Source organism: Kalmanozyma brasiliensis (genome assembly GCF_000497045.1).
Source record: "Kalmanozyma brasiliensis GHG001 unplaced genomic scaffold PSEUBRA_SCAF7, whole genome shotgun sequence".
Classification (NCBI taxonomy): domain Eukaryota; kingdom Fungi; phylum Basidiomycota; class Ustilaginomycetes; order Ustilaginales; genus Kalmanozyma; species Kalmanozyma brasiliensis.
The window spans coordinates 114179-137697 of NW_015961990.1; the positions used below are offsets into that span (position 1 = coordinate 114179).

A 23519-nucleotide genomic window follows, 5' to 3' on the forward strand; every position below is an offset into this window, starting at 1 on the left:
GTGGGATTTTCAGCATTTGTTCAGCTTGTGTTGTGCTGCAGCCAGAGCAGCAAAACAGGACAACCGTCTCGTCTTGATCGAAACTCGAGCAAAGGGTCCGACCAACACGCGAATTGACGCTGTGCGCACGAGGAAGAAGCATCCCGCTGGCTTGCCTGCCTCTGGTCGCACAGAAACCGTCGTCTCCTCTGCCTCGGACGATCCCGCGCTCGTCTCCTGTCTCGTCACATCCAGGATCAGTCACTGTTCGGGTTTCTTGCCGAAGACCATCATCGTGGGCGTGGGAACCGGGAGCATCCGACGAGGTCTTTGGCTAGGTTCCGTTCATCGACTCCAATTGCTGCGCTTCTTTGTGCGCTTGTCTCTCCTTCCACCATCACGCTCCTTTTGATCCGCAACCTGACATTCTTTCCTCACATTCTTTACGCCCTTGACCATCCTTTCAACTCAGCCAGCCATCAGCAGCTCAGCTTCAAGACAGCAATCACCGGTGCTCCATATCGCAACAAGCCACACAGCAACTCCAACATCATTTCGAAAGGCCTCGGCAGCGGCTTAGACTGCGTCCTCATCCATAATGGATCCCTACGCTCCTGACAGCAGTACAGAGGGTGGCCTCTTTGAAGGCGACCTCCCACCGTCTCCTTCACCCGCATCAAGAACGGCTTATCCCGCATCACCCAAGGACATGCCTACTTCGTCCAATCTCGCCTTCCGTCCTCCGCCCCGTCCTGGATCGTCGCTCCGCAAAGGCAGAAAGAGCGACTTCAACACGCCCGCTCCACCTCCGCTTCCCACAGCACCAATGCCCGTCTACGAATCCAGGCCACTCGCTGAAACCACCAACCTCAGCTCGCATCACAACAGGCTCCACGACGCTAACATGCTCTCGTCGCCTTCACGCTCCACTGTGCGACCAACCAGCTCGGTCCCTACAAGCCGTCCATCTTCTGACAATGGCAAGACCGTCGACATCACACGCCAAGTTCGCGAACGACTCCAGGTGCTGCGCGAGGAGAACGAGACCCAGGTTAACTCGGCTGGTCTCCTAGGTCAGGGCTTGCTCGGTGTTCGCGGCAAGATCGAATCGCTCATGGACGAGCTTGCCGAAGAGCTCAATGCGGTCGACGAAAACTCAGAGGATGGACTAGCTGACAAGCCCACCAACGCAAGGATCCGCGATCTCAGCGCCAGAATAGAGGCCGAGATCGAGGACCTCGAAAAGCAAAAGCAGCGACTCTTCTCCGACATCACCGTCCACAACGTCGACGTCTCCAGCGCCGATGTCGGCGAAACTTCCATGCTCAGTGTCAATGAAACGCCTTCCAAAGCCAGCCGCGTCGCCGATGCGATTCGGAACCTCACCGCTACACCAGGCAAGTCGCCCGCCGCGCCATCGGGCAACACACCCAGGCAAACAGATCGTCGCAGCCGCAACGCCGCTGCTCGCCAAGCCAAAGCGGATACCGACCTTATCAACGAGATCCAGGCGGGTCTCGTACAGGAAGTCCGTCGCTTGCAAGGCTTGCTCAAGGAGCGCGACGACCAGCGCGTCTCTCTCGAACGCTCCCACGCCGAAATCGAAAAGCAGCTCGACCAGTACAAACCTCGCGTCATCCAGATGACCGAGACCGAGGATGCGCTCAAGCAAGAGAACTGGGATCTCAACGTGTCCAAGCAAAACCTCGAGGAGCAGTTGAGCGAACTCAAGTCGGTGCTCAAGAAAGCCGAACTCGACAACACACGGCTCAACAGGGAAGTCGGCAAGGCAAGGGAGACGGTCGACTCGCAGCGGCTGCAGATCGATGGCCACGTCGCCGAGCTCGAGCGCCTCAACAAGGCTCGCGAGACCGACATCGCAGTCGCAAGGCGGGAGCGCGCAGGCATGCAGCGAGATGTTTCCGATCTTCAGAGCGAGCTTCAGAAGATCCGCAATCAGCAGCTGAACGAGAACGGCGGAGTTTCTCGCAGCGTCTCGCACAGCTTCATGTCGAACGCTGTTGACGAGGAAAACGCCGACGCCGACGCTCTGGCAGCTCGTCTGCGTGCGGCTTCCGGCGAAGTGCCGCGATCGCCGGGCGACTCGATCTACTCGGCTGATGGCGCAGTTCTCTCGCCCCTCGGCAACCGTCTCGGGCGCGACAAGGAGACCCAGGATCTGCGTGCCAAGCTCGCACTGGCTCAACGCAAGGCTGGCAAGGACGCTGCCGAGAAGCGACGTGTCCGCGAAAAGAATGCCGAGCTCACCAAGCTGCTCGTCAAGGCGGGCATCAAGGTTCCTCAGGGTCTCGACGACGACGCTGAGACGAGTGAGGATGAGGAGCTGCACTGGCTCGACGAGAACGACGCCCACAGCCCCTCTGCCAAGCGTCTCTCGCAGATCCGCGTTAATCGACACACCTCGATGCGACCAAGACTGGGCCGCAAGATGGGCATGCCCTCCAGCACCTCGACCGACTCGATCATCGAATACGCAGAATACGAAGACGATCCGCAACATGGTACCACACTCGCCAATTCGGAAGACGCATCGCCGTCGCGCGCCAGCCTGGATGGCATGGACCCGGCGTTTGCCGACTTCCATCGCGCCGACGCTGGCAACACGAGCGTAGACAGTGTGATGTCCCGCCCCGCTCGTCGAGGTCACCGTTCTCGTCCGTCCATCGGCAGCAGTCCCCTTGCCCGCAACGCCGAGCTCCCGGACGAGGCAGAAGAGGAGCGTGCAGTGCCCAAGGGTGGTCGACGCAGCGGTGCTACTGTCCGATCGTCGTCGACGGTCTTCGAGCCCAGCGCGCTCGGTAACGAGCTTGGCGGTCTGGCTGGTGAGCTGGAACAGCATGCCGATGTTCGCGAAATGTACGAGTCCGATATGCAGACGGAGGAGATGCCCGACCTCGTCACTCCGGCCCTGGCCAAGCGAGACGAAGAGCACAGGGCTGAGATCGCATCGATTCGAAACGAGCATGACAATGCCGTCGAGGCGATCCACACCGAATACTCTGCCAAGATCTCGACGCTGCAAGGCCAGCACGCTCAGGTCATCGACGCCCTCACACAAAAGCACGATGAGAAGATCAACGAGCTGGCTGCGGCGCACGACAAGAGCTTGTCCGACAAGGACGAGAGCCATGCTGCCGCTTTGGAGTCTGCCCTGGCCGAGCGTGCAAAGGTGCACGATGCAGCTGTCGCAGAGGCTCGCTCGCGCCACTCCAACGCACTGGCCGAGCAAGTCGCCGCTTCGAGCGCCGCCCTCGCTGCTGCCATTGCCTTGCACAAGACCTCGAGCGAAGACTACGAGCGCAAGGTCGAGGAGGAGAAGCAGCTCAAGGAAGCCTCGCACTCCTTTGCTCTTGGTCAGAAAGACCGTCAACACCAGGAAGCTGTTGAGGTGCTTCAAGCCACGCACGTCCAAGCGCTGCAAGGCTTGCGCGACGAGCACACGCAGCTGCTGGATATGCGTCAGAAGGCGCTCGACGAGGCTGATGCGCGACTGGCTGACCTCGACAAGGCCAACAAGGAGCTTGCTGCATCCCACGCTGCCGAGATTTCTACGCTCAATGAGCAACATGACGAGACGCTTGCCCTGCGTGACCAGGCAAGCAAGGAGATGGCTGAATCGCACGCCGCGGCTGTTGCCGAGCTACGAGAGCAACACAACGCGGAGCTTGCCAAGCATCAGGATGCGAACCGAGATCTCGCAGTCGCTCACGCAACGGAGCTGGCTTCTCTGCGAGAGGGGCACGCCGCAAAGCTCACACAGCACGAGACGTCCGTCAAGGATCTCACTGCCGCTCACGCTGCCGAGCTTGCGGCCCGTGAAGATAACCACCGTGCCAAGCTCGACGAGCACGAAGTCTCTGTCAAGAACCTCACCGCTGCTCATGCCGCTGAGCTCGCTGCTCTTCACGAGAGCCACCGCGCCAAGCTCGACGAGCACGAGACTTCGATCAAGAATCTCATCGCCGCACACGGTACCGAACTTGTTGCTCTGCAGGACGGTCACCGCGCGAAGCTCGAGGAGCACCAGAACTCGATCAAGGAGCTCACCGGCTCGCACGCTTCCGCCATCTCGGCACTGGAGGACGGACACCGCCAGGCACTTGCGTCCCGCGATGTCGACCTGCAGAACGCAAAGAAGCAGCTCGACGCTCGCGACCAGGAGCTCGCGGCTCGCAACCAAGAGCTCGAGACCCGTACCAAAGAGCTTGGTGTCGCCAAGGCAGAGATCGAGGAGCTGCAGAAGAGCATCGCCATGCTGCGCGCCGAGACCGACCAGCTCAAGCAACAGCTCGCTGAGCTTCAAAAGACTCACACCGCCGCCGAGCGAGAGCTTGCAGAGACCAAGTCGAGCCTCGAAATGGTCAACGACAAGGTCCGAAGGCAGGAGGAGACCTCTCGAGAGCTCGCCAGGCAGCGAGAAGCCGAGGCTACTGCCGCTGCAGCTGCTGTCGCCGCCCGATCCGAGGCCCTCACTGCTACCGAAGCGGAGAAGGAGCAGCTCGAGGCTGCCCACGCCGTTGCTCTGGCCCAGAAGGAGCGTCAGCATCAGGACGCCGTCAAGGATCTCGAGGATCGACACGGCAGCTCGGTCTCTTCGATCCGCGCTGAACACAAGCAGGCTCTCGAGAGCCGCGACCAGGCTCTGCACACGCAGCAACAGCTTGTCTCGCAGCGAGGGCAGGAGCTCGAAGAGAAGCGCGTCGATCTGCAAAAGCTGCAAACACGAGTGCAGCAGCTCGAGCAGCAGCTCGTCAGCGAACGCGAGCAGGCTTCCGAGCGGCAACGCGTCGAAGTTGACAAGGTGCAGTCTCACGTCAAGACGCTCGAGGAGCAGCTCGTTGCCGAGCGAGAGCGCGCCCTTGAACAGCAACGCACCGAAGTCGAAAAGGTCCAGACCCAAGTCCGTCAACTCGAAGAGCAGCTCGCAAGCGAACGCGAACGTGCTCTGGAACAGCAAACCACCGAGGTACAAAAGGGGCAAGCCCAGGTCCAGTCTCTGGAGCAGCAGCTTGTCAGCGAGCGAGAGCGTGCGCTGGAGCAGCAGCGTGAAGAAGTCGGCAAGGTGCAGGTCCAGGTTCAAGCGCTCGAGCAGCAGATCGCAAAGATGCAGTCCAACGCCAGTGCCACTCAACAGTCTCGTGACTCGGTCGAGTCCGATCTCAAGGACGCTCAGGCGGCGCACTCGGCGCTGCAGAAGCAGCACGAGGACGTCCAAGCGACCGTCAAAGCGTTGGAAGTGCAGCTTGCCAAGGTGCAGAGCGACCACAGCGCCACGCAACAGTCCCGCGAATCGGCGGAGTCCTCTCTCAAGGAGGCTCAGAGCGCTCACTCCACCTTGCTCAAGCAGCACGACGAGGTCAAAGTGACTGTCGCGGCATTGGAACAGCAACTCGCCAAGACGAACAGCGATGCCAGCACCAACCAGCAGTCGCGTGCGCTGGCAGAGGCTAACCTCAAGGAGGCCAAGACCGCCCACTCGGCTCTACAAAAGCAGCACGACGAGGTCAAGGCCACCGTCGCTTCGCTGCAGTCCAAGGTTCGCTACCTCGAGTCGACCATCGCGGCTCAGCGCTCGTCCACCGAGCACAGTCGCGTCGCTTCCGACAAGGAGCTGCAGACCATCCAGTCGGCGCTCAACGCATCGCAGATCAAGGTGCGCGAGCAAGAGGCCACCATCTCGAAAGCCGAAGCTGCTACTGCTGCCGCCCTCGCTGCCGCCGCCGCAGCAGAGGCCAAGCTTCGGGCCCAGAACGAGGCCGTGTCAGACACCGAGAACGAGGCCGACGAGTTCAAGGATGCTGTCGAAGCGACCAACGTTGCAGCTGCAGAGCCTAAGGCCCCTGCCGTGGAGCTGAAGGAGTCGTCCTGCCAGACCGACGATGAGGCTTGGCAACTCTTCCAACAGCAGCAGCAACGCGCTGCGATCGCCGCTGCTGCGCCTTTGGAGCCCACCAAGGAGAGCCTTGCCACCCAGAAGAACCTCGTCATTCTCGGTGGTGCCAGGGGAGGTAACAGTTCCCGCAACTCGGTCGGTACCTTTGGGCCCGAGCGCGATTCCTCGCCTGCTACTCCGAACTTTGGCGCAGACAGCTTCAGCAACCAGACGCAGAGCCGCAGGCCTTCAACCGACTCTACCTGGTCGCGTCAAACGGACAGGTACACGTCCGAAAGCATCCCGCCGGTGCCGCCTCTGCCGGACAAGAGCAAGGCACCCGTGATGACGATGCCGCCTCCTCCCTCGATGCCCCCTCCGTCGACTCTGAGAACTGCTGTGGCGGCGGGTGGGCGGGCTCCTGGGCGACCGACTTCGCCTCCTCCGGCTGACCTGCTCACGCGTGCTCAAAGGATTCATCTGCAGGTTCCGCCCACAGCCGGCGAGCAGCCTCGATCTGTTTCGCGAGCGTCGACTCGCAACGGACCGCCTCCGAGTGCTTACCCGTCGAGCAGTCGCGCCCGTCAGCAGAGTTCTGGCACGGGCAGCATGCGCTCTCGTACCTACTCCAACGATGACTCGGCCAACCCTCAGCCCCTGGACGGCAGCATCTACAGCAACATGACTTCGGGACGCAAGAGCATCGGCTCGCGCAAGTCGGCAGCTCGCCGGCCAGCTGCTGGACCACGCCAGTCGTCCGCCGCCTCCTTCGTATCGGATGTCACCTCGGAAGTCAGCCGCCGCCTTTCGATGATGTCCGACGCCGATGAAGGCGATGACACGTTTGTCGTGCGTGGTCCAGGTGCTGCCGGCAAAGCTGCCCAGCGTGGTCTCTCCGAGTTCGGTGCAGGCGTCACGGATCCTACGATCATCCACGCCATCACGCAGACGATGATCGGCGAGTACATGTACAAGTACACGCGAAAGTCGATGGGCCGCGGCGGTCACTCGGACAAGCGTCACCGTCGCTACTTCTGGCTGCATCCGTATACCAAGATGCTGTACTGGACCATCAGCGATCCCGGTGGAGCCAAGGTGACGGAGGGAACCAGCAAGAGCGCTTCGATCGAACACGTACGTGTTCAGGTAGACCTCAACCCCTCGCCTCCCGGCCTGCATCTGGAGAGCATCATCATCACCACGGCGACGCGCGAGGTCAAGATCACTGCGGCCAATCGCGAACGACACGAGGCATGGCTGGCTGCGCTCGAGTACCTGACCAACCGCCCGAGCATCCAAGATGCTACGGTGATCGCCAGCAATGCGGCGCCGGACCTGCTCAGCGACGATGACGAGAACGACCCGGGTCTGCTGGCGAGAAGTATTGGGCGTCGGGCCAAGCCGCGGGCTTCGGCGGCGACGCTGGGAAGTGCATCGGTGATGGGCACTCGCAAAGTGTCGGCTCAGCGCAGCTTCCTGCTGAACCGCAGGTCGTCGGACAACGGGATGAGGAGCGAGTCGACACCGCGTCGACGTGGTAGCCTGGGCGGTCAGAGCGTGATGAACCCTTCGATCGGCAAGCGACGCGATACGGCTGCCAAGGCGTGGCTGCAACAGCACGAGCACGACCGCGAGGTGTCGATGAGCCCGAGCCGCAGCCTGCGCAACGGCGTCTATCCTGCCAGTGTGCGCAGTGCGGGTGGGGACGAGGACTACGATCTGCTGGATCTGACGGCGACGCAGTCCCCCATCCGACGCGTGCTTGCGAACGACGATTCGCGGCTCAAGACGGCGGAGCAGATGCTGGAGGAGGACGAGCCGGAGGACTGGGATGGGCTGACCAACGTTCGAGCTTGCTGTGATGGCAAGCATGATGTTGGATCGTTGGCGCATCACCACCACCAAGCAGCGTCGGCAAGCGGCAGCCGCAAGTCTTCGCGCATCCACCGTCGCGAATCGAGTGGCGGATCGCGATTCAACTCGATGGGCCTCAAGTCGAAGCTGGACGCTGCTGTCCGCGCTGCCGAAGCGCAGGAGCAGCAACAGCAGATCCCGCCGGTGCCGCGTCTTCCCGCCTCGCTGTTGCCTAGCTCTACGCCGCTGGGAGCGGGCAAGGTGATGCTCGGACGCGAGAGCATGGACAGCAACCACTCAACCGCATCAGCGACACCAGCAGCAGGTGCGGCCTCGCTGGCGAGCATGTTTGGGAACAACTCGCTCGGTGCGAGTCACGAGCAGGAGGCGCTCAACGCGGGACGACCTGCGACGGCGCTTTCGCTGACAGGCCCAACATACGGACAGAGGCTGCAGCAGATCAGGAAGGCGAGGCAGTCGACAGGCAGCACGGGCGGTCGTTGAGCTCGAGCAAATGTAGGGATGTGCTTCGATCTTAACATGGAAGAATCTGATCCTATTGTCTACAAGAAGCTTGATCGTGAGCTTGTGCATGTGGCTGGCTGAGAGTGAAGGGTCCATTGCCCGCGTGGGAGAGCGGGGAGAAGGCAAGCCACTTTCTGCGGCACGCTTGTAGGCCAGATGATCCTCTCTCTGGCGCTTGGGAGACGCGTGGATGGGTTTGAAGCTTGGCGCATCAGTTGGAAATGCAGGCACGCGAACAATTGGATCTCATTCGATAATTCGCACGGCTTTTGCTGACTTGGGGGCGAATTGAGGTTCCGAGTCCGAAAAGAGAGAGACACGTCTTGGGACGATGGAGCTGACAGCTGGAGTCCGGATCGCTATCTCTGTCGTTCGCCTTGGGCTGCGACCCTTCAAGAGCTGAACAACATCCATGTCGTATGAGGAGTAAGGCGACTGCTACGTCTCATATGACAAGCCTGTCGACGGATCAAGTGGCAGAAGGAGGCGGGCAACTCGAGTGAAACAACGGGGTGGACAGGCAGTCCTTCGCTTAGCCGCTTAGCATCGCACGTCGCTCAGCGCGAAGACTGAGTGTGTGCATGCAGTGACCCACCATGGCCGGCGTCTCTGTGAGCTCGACGCGCCCATTTCGCCATTTTCGACCATTTTGGATTTTTGGCGTTTTGGCACTCTGCGCTGCTACTGCTGCTGAGTTGAGATGGAAGCGCTGCTTGTTGTTGTGCGCTGTGCTGCTTGCCTTCTCCTTCCAGCGCAAGCGGCGGCGGCAAAGCCAGGTGCGGAGGCCGAAGCAAATCGAAACAGCCCCCCGATTTTCACAGCAGATCAACGCACATCCAACACCATCTCACCCTTCCTCGTCGACATCTTCCCATGCCCCCATCTACCTTCATCTCACCCTTCCCCCACTCTGCACACCCGCTGCCGCTTCGTCTCCAGCCCACCCTCGTACCCTCGCTCATATCAAGCAATCGACTTCATTCGGATGCACTCTGCATTGCCCTCCACTCCCTGCACTCACCTTCACCCCGCGGTTAAACCAGCCACCCCCGCAACCGCTGCGTTCCCGTTGCAGCCTCATCTTCTTGGCGCCCCGCTGTAACCCCTGCCGCCGTGTCAATCGCGCTCGTTTTGCCACACATATTCGCTTCCTCGAAACGCTGGCTTGTCTGAACGCGCATCCTCGAACCTTCTCTCCGCCCTGCGCTGTGACTCAAGTCTCGTAAAAGTCATTCGAGGCCGATTCGTTCCTCGAGGTGATCTGCATAAACATCCTCTCCATCCTGGTCAGCGCTTCGGCTGACCTTGACATATTCACCACGAGCTGACATCTTCGCTGCCATGTCGAATCATCAAAACTGGCATGACCAGCAAGGTCAGTATTCCGGACCGCCTCAGCCGCGCCACCACGCCAACATGGAACCGTACCAAGGACCTTCACCCTCGTCCCAGTCAGGCGGCCACGGCGCCAGCAACTATCCACACGCGCATCTTCCACCTCCTGTCGGTCGTCAACAGCCCCAGCAGCAGCAATGGATGTCCTCAGGTGCAGGAGGCTCCCAAGACTTTGGTGGACCCAGTCCAGGAGCAAACAACAACTCGCGCTCCTCTGGTCCCTACAACACTGGCTTCGACGCATCTCCTTCCTCCATGGGCCATAGCAACAGCCCTATGCGACAACACGGCACCTCTCCCTACGCACCCCAATCGTCCTATGCGCCGCAGCAATCACACGCACCATCGGATCCGCAGATGCATCCGGGCGCAAGACAGCACGACTACCAGGGTGGTCACGGTCCAGGCGGCGGCTACCCGCATCATTATCAACACCCACAGTCGCAGTACCAGCAAGGTCAACAGCAGCAGCACCAAGCACCGCCATCACAGCACCCACACGGACATTCTTCTCAGCAGCAGCATTGGAGCAATAACAACAACAATGGCAGCAACAATCTGCCCTCAGTGTTGCAGCCTCAGTCATTACACCCGCCCCAGGGTCCAGGTGGCAACCGCTCACCTGGTATAGCAGGTCCGTCAGGCAACCCCATGGATCGCGCTTATGGCGGCATGAGCGGCAAGCAGGAGGACGACATGGATGACGACGACGACTTTGACGGCAAAGGCAAGGGTCGTGGCGCTGATGGTGCCCAAGTCGCCAACAAGGGCACCAGTGACTTTGTCAAGAAGCTCTTCAGCATGCTCGACGACAAAGCCTACGAGAGCGTCGTCGCATGGTCCCCCGCCGGCGACAGCTTCATCGTCAAGGACATGAACGATTTTACCAAACACGTCCTTCCGCGCAACTTTCGACACTCCAACTTCGCCAGCTTTGTCCGTCAGCTCAACAAGTACGACTTTCACAAGGTCAAGAACCCCGAGGATGGGTCTGGCGCTGTCGGCGAACACGTGTGGGAATTCCAACATCCCGATTTTGTTCGTGGGCGAGAGGATCTGCTCGAGAATGTCAAGCGAAAGATCCCGGCCAAAAAGAAGCCCAATGCCAAAGGAGGCCTGCTGGATGGTGACCGCGACGATAGCCCCTCCATGGCACCGCCCATGCTCGATGTGCATAGCAAGCTTGCAGAGTCGGACGGCGACCTCCGCATGCAGGTCGCTCACATGACAGCGGTGCAGGAGCAGATGCAGAACCATATCCTGGCGCTCACCAAACAGTATCAGGGCGTCATCGGAGAGATGCTCACCTTCCAACGCAACATGGTTCAGCAGGACCAGCTCATGCAGAACCTCATTCAGTACCTCATGAACCTGGAGCAGGATCGACGCGTCGAGATCGGGCCTGATCAGCCGTCGGCCTCGAGCTTCATGGCGCAGACGGGTGCTCATGGCGGCAACCCTGCCAACAGCGGTTCGTTCCTCCCACCACCTGGCGCGCAGGGGTCGTATGACAATGCCTCCGCAGGGCAGTTCATGAACACTATGCAGCATCGAGCAGGCGACCCGTCGAACAGCAGCAACCTCCAAGCAGCATCGCATTCGGGAGGGCCTTCCGGTCCATCAGCAGAGACGGGGAGCAACACCACCAACACCGGTTCTTCGACACGCATGTCCAACATGACGACGGCGCCGTCGACGGTCGCCCCTCTGTCGCCCAAGAGCGTGGCCTCGCCCCTCGACGGCAACGGCGCCAAGACGCCCGAGATGTCGCATCAGCTCAGCAACCCTTTGTCATCGATGGCGATGCACCCTCCGGACATGGGGCGGCGCGATTCGAATTTCTCGTCCTTGCGCATGTACAACGGCGACAATCGCAACGGTTCCGGTGCTGGGCCTGGCGGCATGCCCAAGCTAGAGTCGCGCACGACGTCGTACGACAGTCGGGACGAGGGCGATGCGACCTCCCAGTCGGCATCTGTCGATCCCACCGCCGGTGGTGCATCCGGATCCGTCGCGGCCAAGAACCGGGCGAAGTACCTCCGCACACGACGACCCACCCTGGTGCCCGGCTGGACGGCATCCCCTCGCGTGCTTCTGGTGGACGACGACGAAGTCTGCCGTCGTCTCTCCTCCAAGTTCCTCCAAGTCTTCGGCTGTCAAATCGACTACGCCGTCGACGGCATGTCTGCAGTGTCCAAGATGAACGCCGAAAAGTACGACCTCGTCCTCATGGACATTATCATGCCGAATCTCGACGGCATGTCTGCCACCTCGCTCATCCGACAATTCGACCAAAGCACACCGATTATCAGTATGACCTCCAACTCTGGTCCCTCGGAGCTGATGAACTACATGTCGAGCGGTATGACGGATATGCTCCCCAAGCCGTTCACGAAGGAAGGACTGTTGGAGATGTTGCAGAAGCATTTGGTGCATCTCAAGGCTGCGCAGAGGGAACATCGGGCTGCGAGTACGGATGTGGGTGCACCGACGATCAAACGCGCCTCGAGTCCTCTACCACCCTCGTCGAACGTGGCGACGGGCGCAACACCGAGCATGGGCGAGGGGGATGGTGTTAATCCGCTAGCCGGGATGGGTTTCACGGATGAGGAGTACGTGGCGATGCTGCAGAACTTGATTGCGGCCGGGACGGGAGATGATGAGTTGGCAAAGGCGCTGTTCGGGAACGACAGCTTTACCCCGTTGAATGATACGCCAGGCAGAGTGGCGGAGTATGGTCCGAGCCCAGGGAACGGAGGTGGATTCAACAAGCGCGCTCCGCCAAGCGGTGAGGGCGGCGACGGCAAACGCGGACGCTTCGACATGTGATAGCGGCAAGGACAGGGTGGAAGAACGAGACGGGATTGTCACATCACATCACACAGGGGGGCCTGAGTCTGTTGTATGATAAGTAGCGCTAGCTGTATCATCTTTTGGATTATTGGACTTCTTGTCCTGCGGAATCACTTCTTCTTCTCCACCATCATCGTCTGCTTCCAATATCTTCCTACGAGACTGTCCTTTCTCCACCGCAACACACACCTGAATCGGACCCGACAGGCCTACACAAGCGACTGGACCAGCTGATCGAGCGAGACAGGCACCCATCCTTCCTTCCGCTGTTGGAAAACCACGTCGTCGTCGAGGTAGATCAGCACCGAAGCGGTCTTTGCAGAGGCGCTCTTGGAGACGCGCCACACGGCTGCGGTGGTCGTTGGACCCGTTGGGTGCACTTGGGACGTCTTGAACAGGAACAAATCGTGCTGCGCCAGGTGGTCGGAGAGGATGCTGCGGAAGGTGGCGCGCTCCGCCTCTGCCGGCTCTGCGGTGCTTGCTGTAGTAGCGGCGGTGGTGGATGCTGGTCTTGTCGACGGCAGGACGAATGACGGTGGCTGCAGTGCGGATCGCGATGAGGGTGACAGGTCAAGCGCACGATTGATGAGGTTCAGCCCAGCGCAGAAGCCCACATTCCCAACGTCGGTCGGGTTGTCCGGAACGGAAGACAGAAGCGAGGCTTCTTCAGCCCACCATCTCCGCCAGAACTCGTACCATCTCGCCACGCCTTCCAGTTCCCGAGGAGGCTGCTTGAGCGACTCGCATAACACAGCGAGCCATTTGGGGAAGAAATCCACCGCCACCACCCTCGCCATCACCGTCCGCCCAACCACCTTTTTCCACTGCAGCACTTCTTCCAGTGCTGACAGATCCTGCTCCTTCTCATTGGCGGCAATCGACAATTTCGCCTTTAGATGCGACGCAAGCCGCGGCACGACGGTCGACAACAGCAGTGCGTCCCACTCGTCACTCCCACCGGAGCCGTAGAACTTGCGCCACTGACCCAGACCCCGACTCGGACCCTGCCGAATGCTGCACACCTTCAGTCCCGCCCGTAGCCTTGTCTTGGCTTCGACGAACACATCGCCCATCCGCTCGACACCCACCAGCGGCAGCCACGGGAAGAGCACATGCTCGAGCCCCCACCGGCTCGTGCGCGCGTCCCAGTCCGAGATGCTGTGCCGCAGAGAGGGGAGTAGTAGCTGGTCGATCAGGTTGTCCCAGATGAAGCGCGGGAGGAGGGGTTGCCAGGTTTCGAGCAGGGTGACGGCGGAGGATGGGTGGTGGGGCTTCCACTCGTTGAGCGCGCTGCGAATGCGAGGGAGCCAGAGGGTCCACAGTAGCGTTTCGTGGGGTGTCATTGTGGGTGGCGAGGTGGTGGTTGAGGATTGGGTTGGAAGGAGCGGCTCCCACGCGCGAAGGTAGGACGTGGTGAAGCTGGGCTGCTTGAGAGGTTTCCAGTCGGACCAGAGCGTGCGGAGGAGGGGAGCGACAGCGCCGACCACGGCTTCGTCGAGCGCCAGGTCGGTGATCTCGTCTTCGTACTCGGTGGCCAGCTGCTTGATCAGCGGTGTGAAGTCGGCTAGTGCCTCTTCGCCACCTTCGCTCTCCGCTAGCGCGCTGGTAACACGCAACGACACCTCCTCCAACCGCTTTACCACCGCCAACACCCCCCTGATGCGCACCAACTTTTTCTCCTCCACCGCCCTCTTCCTCGCCGCGACCTCCGCCTCGCGTTTCAACCACCGCTTTCGATCCTGGATCTGCACGCCTTCCCTCGCGAGCGCCGTTAGCGTCTGCGCGTTCGTCTCGCAGATCAACCGCAGATTGTGCTGCAGTTCCGGCAGGTGTTCCGCTCGGGCCGAGGGTAGGCCTTTGCTTCCCAACGCCGTAGCTAGGTCCGACACCTCGCGCATCTCTCCCCCTCTCGCATCGTAGATCTTCCCCAGCCCACTCTGCGTCCCCGGCAACCCGCCGATCTCCTCGATAATCTGCTCGTACGTGCGATGCTCCACCTTCGGCTTCCGTGGTTTCTTCTCTCTCTCGGTCCATGCTGGTTTCTCCTTCCTCTCCTTCTTCTTGGGTTTCGAAGTGCGCTCCTCGTCCGAGGACTCGACCTCACCGCGACGTCGAGCCTCGTCCTTTGCCTGCTGCGTCTTCTCCTTCAATCCGCCGTACGCGATCCCCGCCCGTTCCGGACGCAATTGCACCTCGATAGGCGCCACAATGCCTTGGCCGGACTTGCCCAGCCCGCCGCCCGTCCAGCCCATCGAGGCGAGGTATGCGGACGGATCGAACTTGGTGCCGAACTTGATGCTCGTCGAAGGCGGAGGAGCGGGTTTGGATGGGCGTGGTTGGAAGGCGGGGCTGGGGGTGGGGGCGAAGGTTGTCGGTAGGCCGGCGGTGGACATGGCTGCTTCATCTGCAGCTGTGGACATGGATGGTGGCGGAACGGGAGGTGGGCCGGGTGGTGGTATTGGTGGCGGACCAGGAGGGAGTGGTTGTTGGGCGACATTGGGTTCGGGTATCGAGGTGGAGCTGGTAGTGACTGTGTCTTGAGCGACGTTGTGTGGTGGGACCGTCGCATCGGTCTGCTTGCTCGTGCCGGCAGAGACGAACATGGACAGCGAGGTGAGGCCGGTTCGACGAGTGGATGGACCTGCTTCTGCGTTGGTTGCGGATGTGCTGCCGATGCCCGCGCGGGCACCTATGCCTGCTCGAGCTTTGGGTTTGGCTGGTCGAGGCTCGCTTGGCTCTCGTGTAGTGGTCGATCCGATGCCTTGCCGTGAAGAGTAGAAGGAGGCTGGTTGGAAGTCGTCTTCCACCTCATCCTCTTTCTTATCCCCGATCCCTTTATCAGCCGCCCTCGACACGTCCTCGTCCGATATGGCAACCGCTTCTTCCTCCTCTAACTTTGCCTGAACCGATGTCGATGCAGGGACAAACGCCTGTCCAGCCCGATAGTTCACCTTCCTTCCTTTCGCATCTCTCGCCCTCACCGTCCTGCCCATCCCACCCTCTCGCTCATTTCCCCCGTCGTCATCGCCAAAGATCCCGTAGATGGCATCCTCTTTCGTCCGGCGCATCCTCTTGCGCATCGGCTCGCCGGAACCAGAAGCGACGTCATCCAGCTCAAACTCGTCACCCGAGGTGGTGTCCGAATTATCGTCGACATGCGGGTCGACTTTGCGCCTCGCCATGGTCGATCAGCTTGCCGATTGGAGCTGCATGTGTGTTGCACTCGGAGAGGGGATGCTGCCGAGACTGTGTTGGCTGACTGCGTGGTTGGTGGTGATGAGAAGAAAGCTGAGTCTTTCGCCGTGAGCCGAGAAAAGGGTCCCCAAATTTTACGGCTCAGCTCCACTTTGCACGCCGAACCCTGCGCATGGACCGCACTCCCTTCCACCACCACCATGCGTCCGTAGCAGCATGCGCATCTCACTGCTGCTGCCACTGTTGGCGCTTCCAGCTGCTCGCGGCTCGTTTCTCGGTGAGCTGCTGTTCGGGAAGGACATCCTGCAGCCGGTGCGCGACGCAATTCGACACACCGAGCACCTGCGCGACGAAGTGTACGGCTGGTACAGACACAACGACACGCAGCGGGGGAATTTTACGGTGACACCGGATCCAAGGGAGCTGTATAAGCTGTTACCGAAGAGCTATGAGGGACGAAGTCTGGTAGAGCCGGACGGATCGTATTATAGAGAGGTACAGGGGTGGTATAAGGGGAAGTGGGATGGGTGGGATTGGAGTACGAGGGGGAATCGGTCGTTGGCGGCCGAGACGCAGTTGAATCGGACCGCTGCTAGGCTCAACGACAACACAACTACGATACCAGAGTATGTGGATGGGGTAAATGCCACTCAGCTTAGGCAGGACAGGGGTAAGGTGGACTGGCTCGCGACCAAATCTGGACACATAGACATGCGGTTGCAAGAAGAACATCTCCTCGAAGGCAACGTCTCGCTCGTCACGGGCAGCATCTCCTTCTCCTCACCCTCCAGCTCAGATAGCACCGACTTCTCGCTCGAGGGTCTGCACTTTCTTCCCACGGGCAGCCTCTTCCTGCACGCCCTGGCCGAGGAAGACCCCTCCACGACCGACGTGCGCACCTCTCTCTCGCTCATCCCCACCGGCAACAACGAAACAGCCAACCAAACAGTCCAGGCGATAGAGAAAGCATTTCAATTGCGCATCGATATGCTGCAGCGCATCGTCGACAGTGGCACCTACGAAGTCGGCGAGACGCTCGAGCCGGCGCAACGCAAGCACAACTGTTCGTTGCACGTCTATGGGCAGTTTCTTTCCGCTGGACCTTACCCCGCAATGCAAGATCGGATCGATGCTCTCGAACGAGAGTGGGTGAACTCGACGGGGATCAGCACGATCCGCGCTCCACCTGTGACACTGTCCCTGCTGGCGTACAGCCCCGAGTGTCAGCTCCTCCTTCACTCACCTACCCTCACCGGCCTTCTCCAACCCCGCTTTTGGCGCAAAACGCTCCACTACGCCATGGTGTACTTCCTCGTCCTCTGCCTGCAAACCTACCTACTCGCGAAGCAGATGCAGGCGACGCTGACGCCATCCGGCCTGGCACGGCAGAGCGGCGCTACGTGGCTACTCCAGTGCTTCGTCGATGCCGTCTCGAGTCTGCTGCATCTGAGTGTCGCGGTCGGGGTGGAGAACGGGACGAGTGGCGCGCTGCTCGCGTGTGCGTTCATGGCATCAGCATGCTTCCTGGGCTTTGGGTATCGGTATGGAATCGTCATTTGGCGTGAGGCGATGGAGACGTCCTCCCCTGCGCCTGCCTCGGATGGTGTCCTCACGAACATCATCGCGAGAATCACCGGTACGAGGGTGGAAGAGGTGACTCCCGAGATCGTGCGCGAACGTCAAAGACGAAGCTTCATGCTGGCGGGAGTGACGTTCTTCCTGCTGCTTGGGTTTGCACCTGAGCTGCTGGGGTGGATGATGCTACCGGTGGTGTTCAGTTTTTGGATTCCGCAGATTTGGTTGAATGTGCAGAGGGGAACGCGACGCTCGGTGCTCAAGCGGACGGTCGTGGGGTTGACGGGGACGAGGTTGTTCTTGCCGCTCTATCTGCTGATTTGCCCGGACAACGTGCTGTTCCAGGAGGAGAGCGGGTGGGGGTGGGTTCTGGCGGGATGGTTGGTGGGACAAGCGACGCTGCTGGTGGGTCAGGATGTGTTGGGTCCGCATTGGTTTTTGCCCTCAAAGTGGGTGCCGGCGGATGCGAGGGTCGGGTGGGAGTACCATCCCGAGGAGGGAGATGCGGTGGAGGGGGAGTGTGGGATCTGCTTGGCCCCGATCGAAAAGGTTGAGGAAGCGAGCAGGGATGGGCCCGTGGGAGGATGGTTGAGCTTCAAGGGCGGAGACTACGATCGACTTGCTGGAGAGGAGTACGAGGTTGCGGACGATGCGCCGTCGTGTCCACCAGAAAAGTCGCGAACACCTCGCGCCCTCCGTCAACTGCCTCCGATAACCTTGACCGGAAGAATGACGCAACGTGCCCGCAGGCTCGCAGCAAGGGCCGTGTCAGGCGTCCTGCGATGGAGGTCCACGGCGCAGCGAGGAAGACGGACGGACGTGATGCGCACACCATGCGGCCATACGTTCCATACCGAGTGTCTGGAAAGGTGGTTCGAGATCAAGGGCGAGTGTCCCAGTTGTAGGGCTGCGTTGCCTCCGGTGTAATCAAGCGGTGGCTGGTCCTGTCACTGTTCCGACTGTCTGCGCTGTAGTTGAAATGCGTGGTTCGTGCTGAGCTGATCGAGGGCGGCGCCATGACACGGCGAAGGAGTCGCCATTCGCGAGTTTGCTTGAGTCTTTCGTTGCTGATGAATCGGACCATGTCGATCTGCTTCCTCGGTCGTGGGGTATCTGGCTTGGTGCGAGTCGACATAGGCGCTATGCTAGGGCAAAAGAGACGCTTTTCCTCGGCTTCTTCACCTCCTTGACCTTGACCTCGCCCTTCTCTCCCGTCTCCTCTTTCCTCGCATCCTTCCTCCTCCCCTTGCGCAACCTCGCCTTCTCCCGCAGCGCCTTCTTCAGCTCAGCCTTGATCTCGGCCTTGGTCTTTCCTTTTGGTTTGGTTGCCTCTGCCGCCGTGCTTTTCGCCTTCTTGCTTTCCGCCTGCTGCTGCTTTCTCGCCGCTTGGGCTTGCACCTTGGCCTTGTTGCTGTCGACTCGCTGCTGGAGCTGGGAGTCCTTGGCTTCTGTGATGGATTGGGAGAGCGCGAGAAGGTGCGACACGCCAGAGTCCTCGGGGAATGTCTTGCGGCGCTTGCCTGGCCCAGGTGCGGGTGCGTGCTTGGATGACGAGGCGACGGCCATGGTTTATGAAACGAGAAAGGGTGAGGGAGGGAGGGAGGAGGTGGTGCAAGAAGGTCGAAATTTTTGGTGAGCTGCGTCGGATCTCGGAATGTAACCTTTGAAATTGTTAGGTCGCGTCGGTGGAAGGACTGCCGACGAGCATCATGATCATCAGCTTACGTGCATGGCGTCAATGCTCGCTCATCTATACACATTCCGAGCAGCAGTCATGCTCCCTTGTACGGATCATCAGGCTATTTGACCGCCTTCCATCCTGTTCTACCTGAAAGAGAGATGCGAGTAAAAGCAGGAGGATAAGCACCGCTTCACCCGGGAATAAGCTTTCTGGCTATGCAATGCAAGTGTGCCTGACTTGCGAGCTTGTTCTGAGGCTGCTTTGCATCCGCCGGTCAAATGTGGGAGTGAGATTAGAGTGTCTGCGGCTGCTCAGCAAACAAAGCCAGAGAAGCGAAAGGGAAAAGGGCGGATTGCCTCTGACTGAGCTTGTGCCTTTGCTCTGTGGGAATTGCTGATTTTGACTCAGAGTCAGTCAGTTACCCCACTGAGAAGCGTGAGCCAAAAGGCGGCGTGCGTGTTGGAGCTGCAGGCGGCCGCTGGCCAAGCCACACACAGCCCAGCTCGAGCCCCATTTGCCCCTCAACTCGCTTCCACTCCACCCTCATCGCCATCATCGCCACCTTCACTCTCTAGCATTGGATCGATCGGCGTAGTCAACGCTATCCTTGCGCCGCGACATTGGATCAAGCTTTGGATTCGGACGACGACGCTGCACCAGCACACCACTGCTTATCAAACGCTGCAGCCCTGGGCTCAGACCGAGCCATCGATTCTCTACGCTTAGGCTTTCGCACGATCAACGGCGCTTCTTCGACTGGCAATCGACTTCGCCAACAACTTCAGCCTCTTTCTGCGACTCGTCAAGGCCCAGCACTCTCTCAATCCTCGCCTTCGCTGACCACCGCATAGGACCGCTCGACGATCCGACCTTGATCCTCTCGACCGGCAATCATCAAACCCTATTCATGGCCGATCATCGCTCGACGCTGGCTTCAGCTTTCAAGTGACGTGTCCCCGATCGTGTCGTCTCAGCCAAAGTCGTAGCCAGCAGCATTCCGGCTTCTCATGTCGTCATCATCAGCCGACCGCATCCCCACATCACCCACAAGCCCACATTCATTGGCTGACGCTCCTTCGCCACAACGACTCCCCTTTTACGCACGCTTCGGTCGACGCTCCAAAACAGCCAGCCACGCAAATCAGGCCTCTTTCGCTGCTAGCACCTCCAATCTCTTGTCCCCCTCCGCTGGCCCTTCCACGTTTTCTGGCCTCATTAGGAGCTCCTCTTCTTCGCAAGTGCACTTGTATTCGCCTTCAGCTTCAGCTTCAGCATCGGCGTTTCAATCTCCTTCTCGCCCGTCACGCATACCGCTGCAGACCCGCGTCACTTCGCCAAACCTCGAACGCATTCCTCAGGGGACTTCGTCTCAGAACAATTTCGTCATGGCTGCCAACTCGAATGCTAGCGGCACTGGCAGCGCCCTCGGTCGCATGTTCCGTCGCTACTCTCAAGGTCCTGCCAATCGCAGCGATTCCCAGCGATCTACCACTCGCGATCGCGACTCTTTCAGCATGCCCAGAACCACGAGCTCGTCTGCCATCGACAGAGACACCAGCAGTCCCATGCGCCCGACCGCCAATGCAACCGCGCCTGCTTCACCTCTTGCGCGGTCCGGCTCGTATCGCGCCAACATGAACCCACAATCTGCCAATGATAGCAGTGCTGCCATTGCCAATCCTCGCAATGTGACAACTTCTCCCTCTGCTGCGTCAGCAGCAGCTCCAGCCATTTACCCAGCTGCGGCCGTCGCTCAGCCGAGCACCACTGTGGATGAAGCCAACGCTGCTTCGCAGAACGCTCAGCCCATCCAGGAGGACTCTTCAACTGAAGTAGCTCCTGCTGCCACTGCTGGCTCCGCTTCCTCAGCCGGCACACGCCCGCTCAACGGCATGCACCGTATCCGACTCGTGCCACATCTCGAAGCCACTCGCTCGCTGCACTTCGAGCCTATCGAGCGCGACCTAAAAGAAGGCGACGGTGGCGTCAAGGTAGGCCGCTTCACCGATCGACAGCCTTCGCACCGCGATCCGGTCGCAGCAACACTAGCTGGTGTCGTCAATGACGCCACCTCCTCAGGTGAACTTGGCTCCGCAGCAGCACCGGTGCAGTCGAGTCGCGGTCAACCAGGCGCACGAGGTGGAGCCATTCCCATCAGCGGCAGTCATGGTGGTGGCGGTCGTATCGACTCTTCTCGCATCGCGTTCAAGAGCAAAGTGGTCAGTCGAGGTCATGCAGAGATCTGGTGTGAGCCAAACGGAAAGTTCTTCATCCGAGACACCAAGTCGTCGTCCGGCACCTTCCTCAACCACATCCGCCTGTCTGGGCCCAACCTCGAGTCCAAGCCGTTTGCGATAAAGGATGGAGACGTTGTCCAGCTTGGCGTCGACTATCAGGGCGGCACCGAGGAGATTTATCGCTGCGTCAAGATGCGGGTCGAGCTCAACCGAGGTTGGCAGCGCGAAGCCAACCAGTTCAATGTTAACGCACTCCGCCAGTTGCGTGCTCTGCAAGGTTCATCGCTCTCGCCTCCCACCGTCGATGACAAGGGCAAGGGCGCCACTGCTGCTCTGCCTACCAACAGGCAAGGTGTCAGCGTCACAGACTGCTGCATTTGTCTGTTCTCTGTGACCGTTTGTCAGGCGCTCTTCATCGCACCATGCTCGCACGTCTTCCACTACAAATGCATTCGACCGCTGCTCAACTTGCATCATCCCGGCTTCTCCTGCCCGCTCTGCCGCACGTTTGCGGATCTGGACGCCGACGTCGAGGAGGACGAGGCATGGCAAGAGTCGCTCTTGCTGGAAGCGGAAGCAGCAGAGGCACGTCTGGCGCAGGGCAAATTGCCGCTTGAAGTAGGCACTCCCGCCGTGGAGCTCGACTCGCCCATGGCTGCCGCCCTGCCTCCGTCTCTGACTTCGGTGCTCCTCAACGGCGCTTCGAGTGGTGACGCATCTGGGCCGAACAGCGCATCCGCCAACACGAACGGGGTAGCGCCAAGACCACCGCTCAACTTGGCAACATCGCCTCTGTTGACAGATTTGCAATCTGATCATGCCGGCACGAACGCCGCGCTTGGACGAGGCACCGCAGCCTCCAGCAGACGCAAGAACGACTGGGCACGTCCCGATACTGCGGTGGGCTCGAGCGCTGGTCCCTTGGCGGGGGATGAGACGTTCGCTGTCGGTGACGGCGGCGCCGAGACAGCAGGCTTGACATCAGACCTGGGCGCCATGGCGGTCTCAGACCGTGTCCTCGGGGTAGATGCTGCTGCATCGCTCCACCGGGCGGGTCGCTTTTCGACAGACGCTGGGTCCCCTACCCGTCGTGGTTCAGGGCCCATTGCAATTGGCGGCAGCGAGCGTAGCTTGCTTGGGAACAAAGCTACGCTGACATCCTCGAGCCTGGCTGGACCGGTTGCCATTGGCAGTCCGGAAGAAGGTTGGCCCGGAGGAGCGGTCGGGGGCTTCTCGCCCGGTCTCGAAGAAGCAGGCACTCCGCTCAACTCGACCTTTCTCAGCACGCTAGCTGAGGCGCCGCACGCAACAGCTACCCACACGTCTTCACCTTCCTCGACGCGGGATTTTCCGCAAGGCCGATCGGCACCGGCCCTAACATCAGTGCCGGCCACCATTCCAGCAGGGGCGAGCAGGGCCCGACGCAGTGAGATTGGTGCGAACGACATGGACAGGAAGCGCTCCAGCGACGGAGCAGAGGACGTGGACACAGCTGAGGAGGATGTCGAAGTTTCGGTCGTGGGCGCTCAGAGTGGGCATGCAAGCGCAGGTGGAGATGGCAAGGGCAAGGCACGGCTCAATGTACAGCCCGACGTGACTGTCGTTGGAGATGGGTCTGGCAAGCTGCCGTCCGTGGTGCCAGCACCCCCCATCGCCGACGTCGGACCCACCGGTCTGAATCCCAGTGCGCAGGACAAGGATTCCGAGGGCAAGCATGACAGCACCAGTGGCGATCACGGCAGGAACGCTGACAACCCAAGCCCACCCACCTCGCCAACATCGGAAAGCAAGATGGCGCGCTTCAAGCGACGCATCTCGGAAGCCATGTGAAGCTTTTCCTCATGAGCAGCCTTCGCAAAGGTTTTTTCTGGACATGCACTTTGTTTCGCACTGCAATCGACCACTACACTCGCGTTTCACATCCTCTCCCTACCATCTGCGTGTCTGAGACGAATGGTCGTGCAGAATCTGAGCATCTGTGGTCACAGCATAGCACGTCATATGGCCGGTTGCGGCTGAGTCGTGACTCGCATGAAATCACGGTGGAGGCGGCGCTGCTGAAAAGTCACCACGCGCGCACGGCTCAGGAGGGTGTCAGGGTCCAACCTTTGAGTGTATCACATGCAGGGTGTCGACTCAGCCTTTGTTGCTGTGCTACCATTCACTCAAGCGACCATCCTCACTTCGTCCATTGTCAGTTTCTCTTCTTGTTGCATCTCGAACGACGGCTTTGCAGGAACGCCTCAGGTTAGATCTTGACTGCGATGAAGTAGCATAAGACAGTCGCAGCGCTCCACAGCTAGCCACCTTGACGAGTCGAGCGAACACCAAC

The 23519-nt window shown here is 60.3% G+C and overlaps 6 protein-coding genes across 6 annotated transcripts; 4 read left to right on the forward strand and 2 right to left on the reverse strand.

Moving 5' to 3' along the window:
* Positions 1–577: 577 nt before the first annotated feature.
* Positions 578–8230, forward strand: PSEUBRA_005713 (Pleckstrin, Mcp5-type; the record flags this gene model as incomplete). The annotated part of the gene is made up of 1 exon (XM_016439118.2): positions 578–8230. The coding sequence occupies one exon, from the start codon at positions 578–580 to the stop codon at positions 8228–8230; it is 7653 nt and encodes a 2550-aa protein (XP_016289906.2).
* Positions 8231–9592: 1362 nt separating this feature from the next.
* Positions 9593–12475, forward strand: PSEUBRA_005714 (Heat shock factor (HSF)-type, DNA-binding; the record flags this gene model as incomplete). Its single annotated transcript, XM_059465655.1, has 1 exon — positions 9593–12475. The coding sequence occupies one exon, from the start codon at positions 9593–9595 to the stop codon at positions 12473–12475; it is 2883 nt and encodes a 960-aa protein (XP_059320333.1).
* A 233-nt stretch (positions 12476–12708) lies between these two features.
* On the reverse strand, positions 12709–15681 carry PSEUBRA_005715 (Tuftelin interacting protein N-terminal; the record flags this gene model as incomplete). Its single annotated transcript, XM_016439145.2, has 1 exon — positions 12709–15681. One exon carries the CDS (start codon positions 15679–15681, stop codon positions 12709–12711), a length of 2973 nt encoding a protein of 990 aa, XP_016289908.2.
* Positions 15682–15910: 229 nt separating this feature from the next.
* PSEUBRA_005716 (Zinc finger, RING-type) lies at positions 15911–18196 on the forward strand (the record flags this gene model as incomplete). The annotated part of the gene is made up of 1 exon (XM_059465656.1): positions 15911–18196. One exon carries the CDS (start codon positions 15911–15913, stop codon positions 18194–18196), a length of 2286 nt encoding a protein of 761 aa, XP_059321668.1.
* Positions 18197–18409: 213 nt separating this feature from the next.
* PSEUBRA_005717 (uncharacterized protein) lies at positions 18410–18835 on the reverse strand (the record flags this gene model as incomplete). The annotated part of the gene is made up of 1 exon (XM_016439138.1): positions 18410–18835. The coding sequence occupies one exon, from the start codon at positions 18833–18835 to the stop codon at positions 18410–18412; it is 426 nt and encodes a 141-aa protein (XP_016289909.1).
* Positions 18836–19957: 1122 nt separating this feature from the next.
* On the forward strand, positions 19958–23017 carry PSEUBRA_005718 (Zinc finger, RING-type; the record flags this gene model as incomplete). The annotated part of the gene is made up of 1 exon (XM_059465657.1): positions 19958–23017. One exon carries the CDS (start codon positions 19958–19960, stop codon positions 23015–23017), a length of 3060 nt encoding a protein of 1019 aa, XP_059320334.1.
* Between the last annotated feature and the right edge of the window lie 502 nt (positions 23018–23519).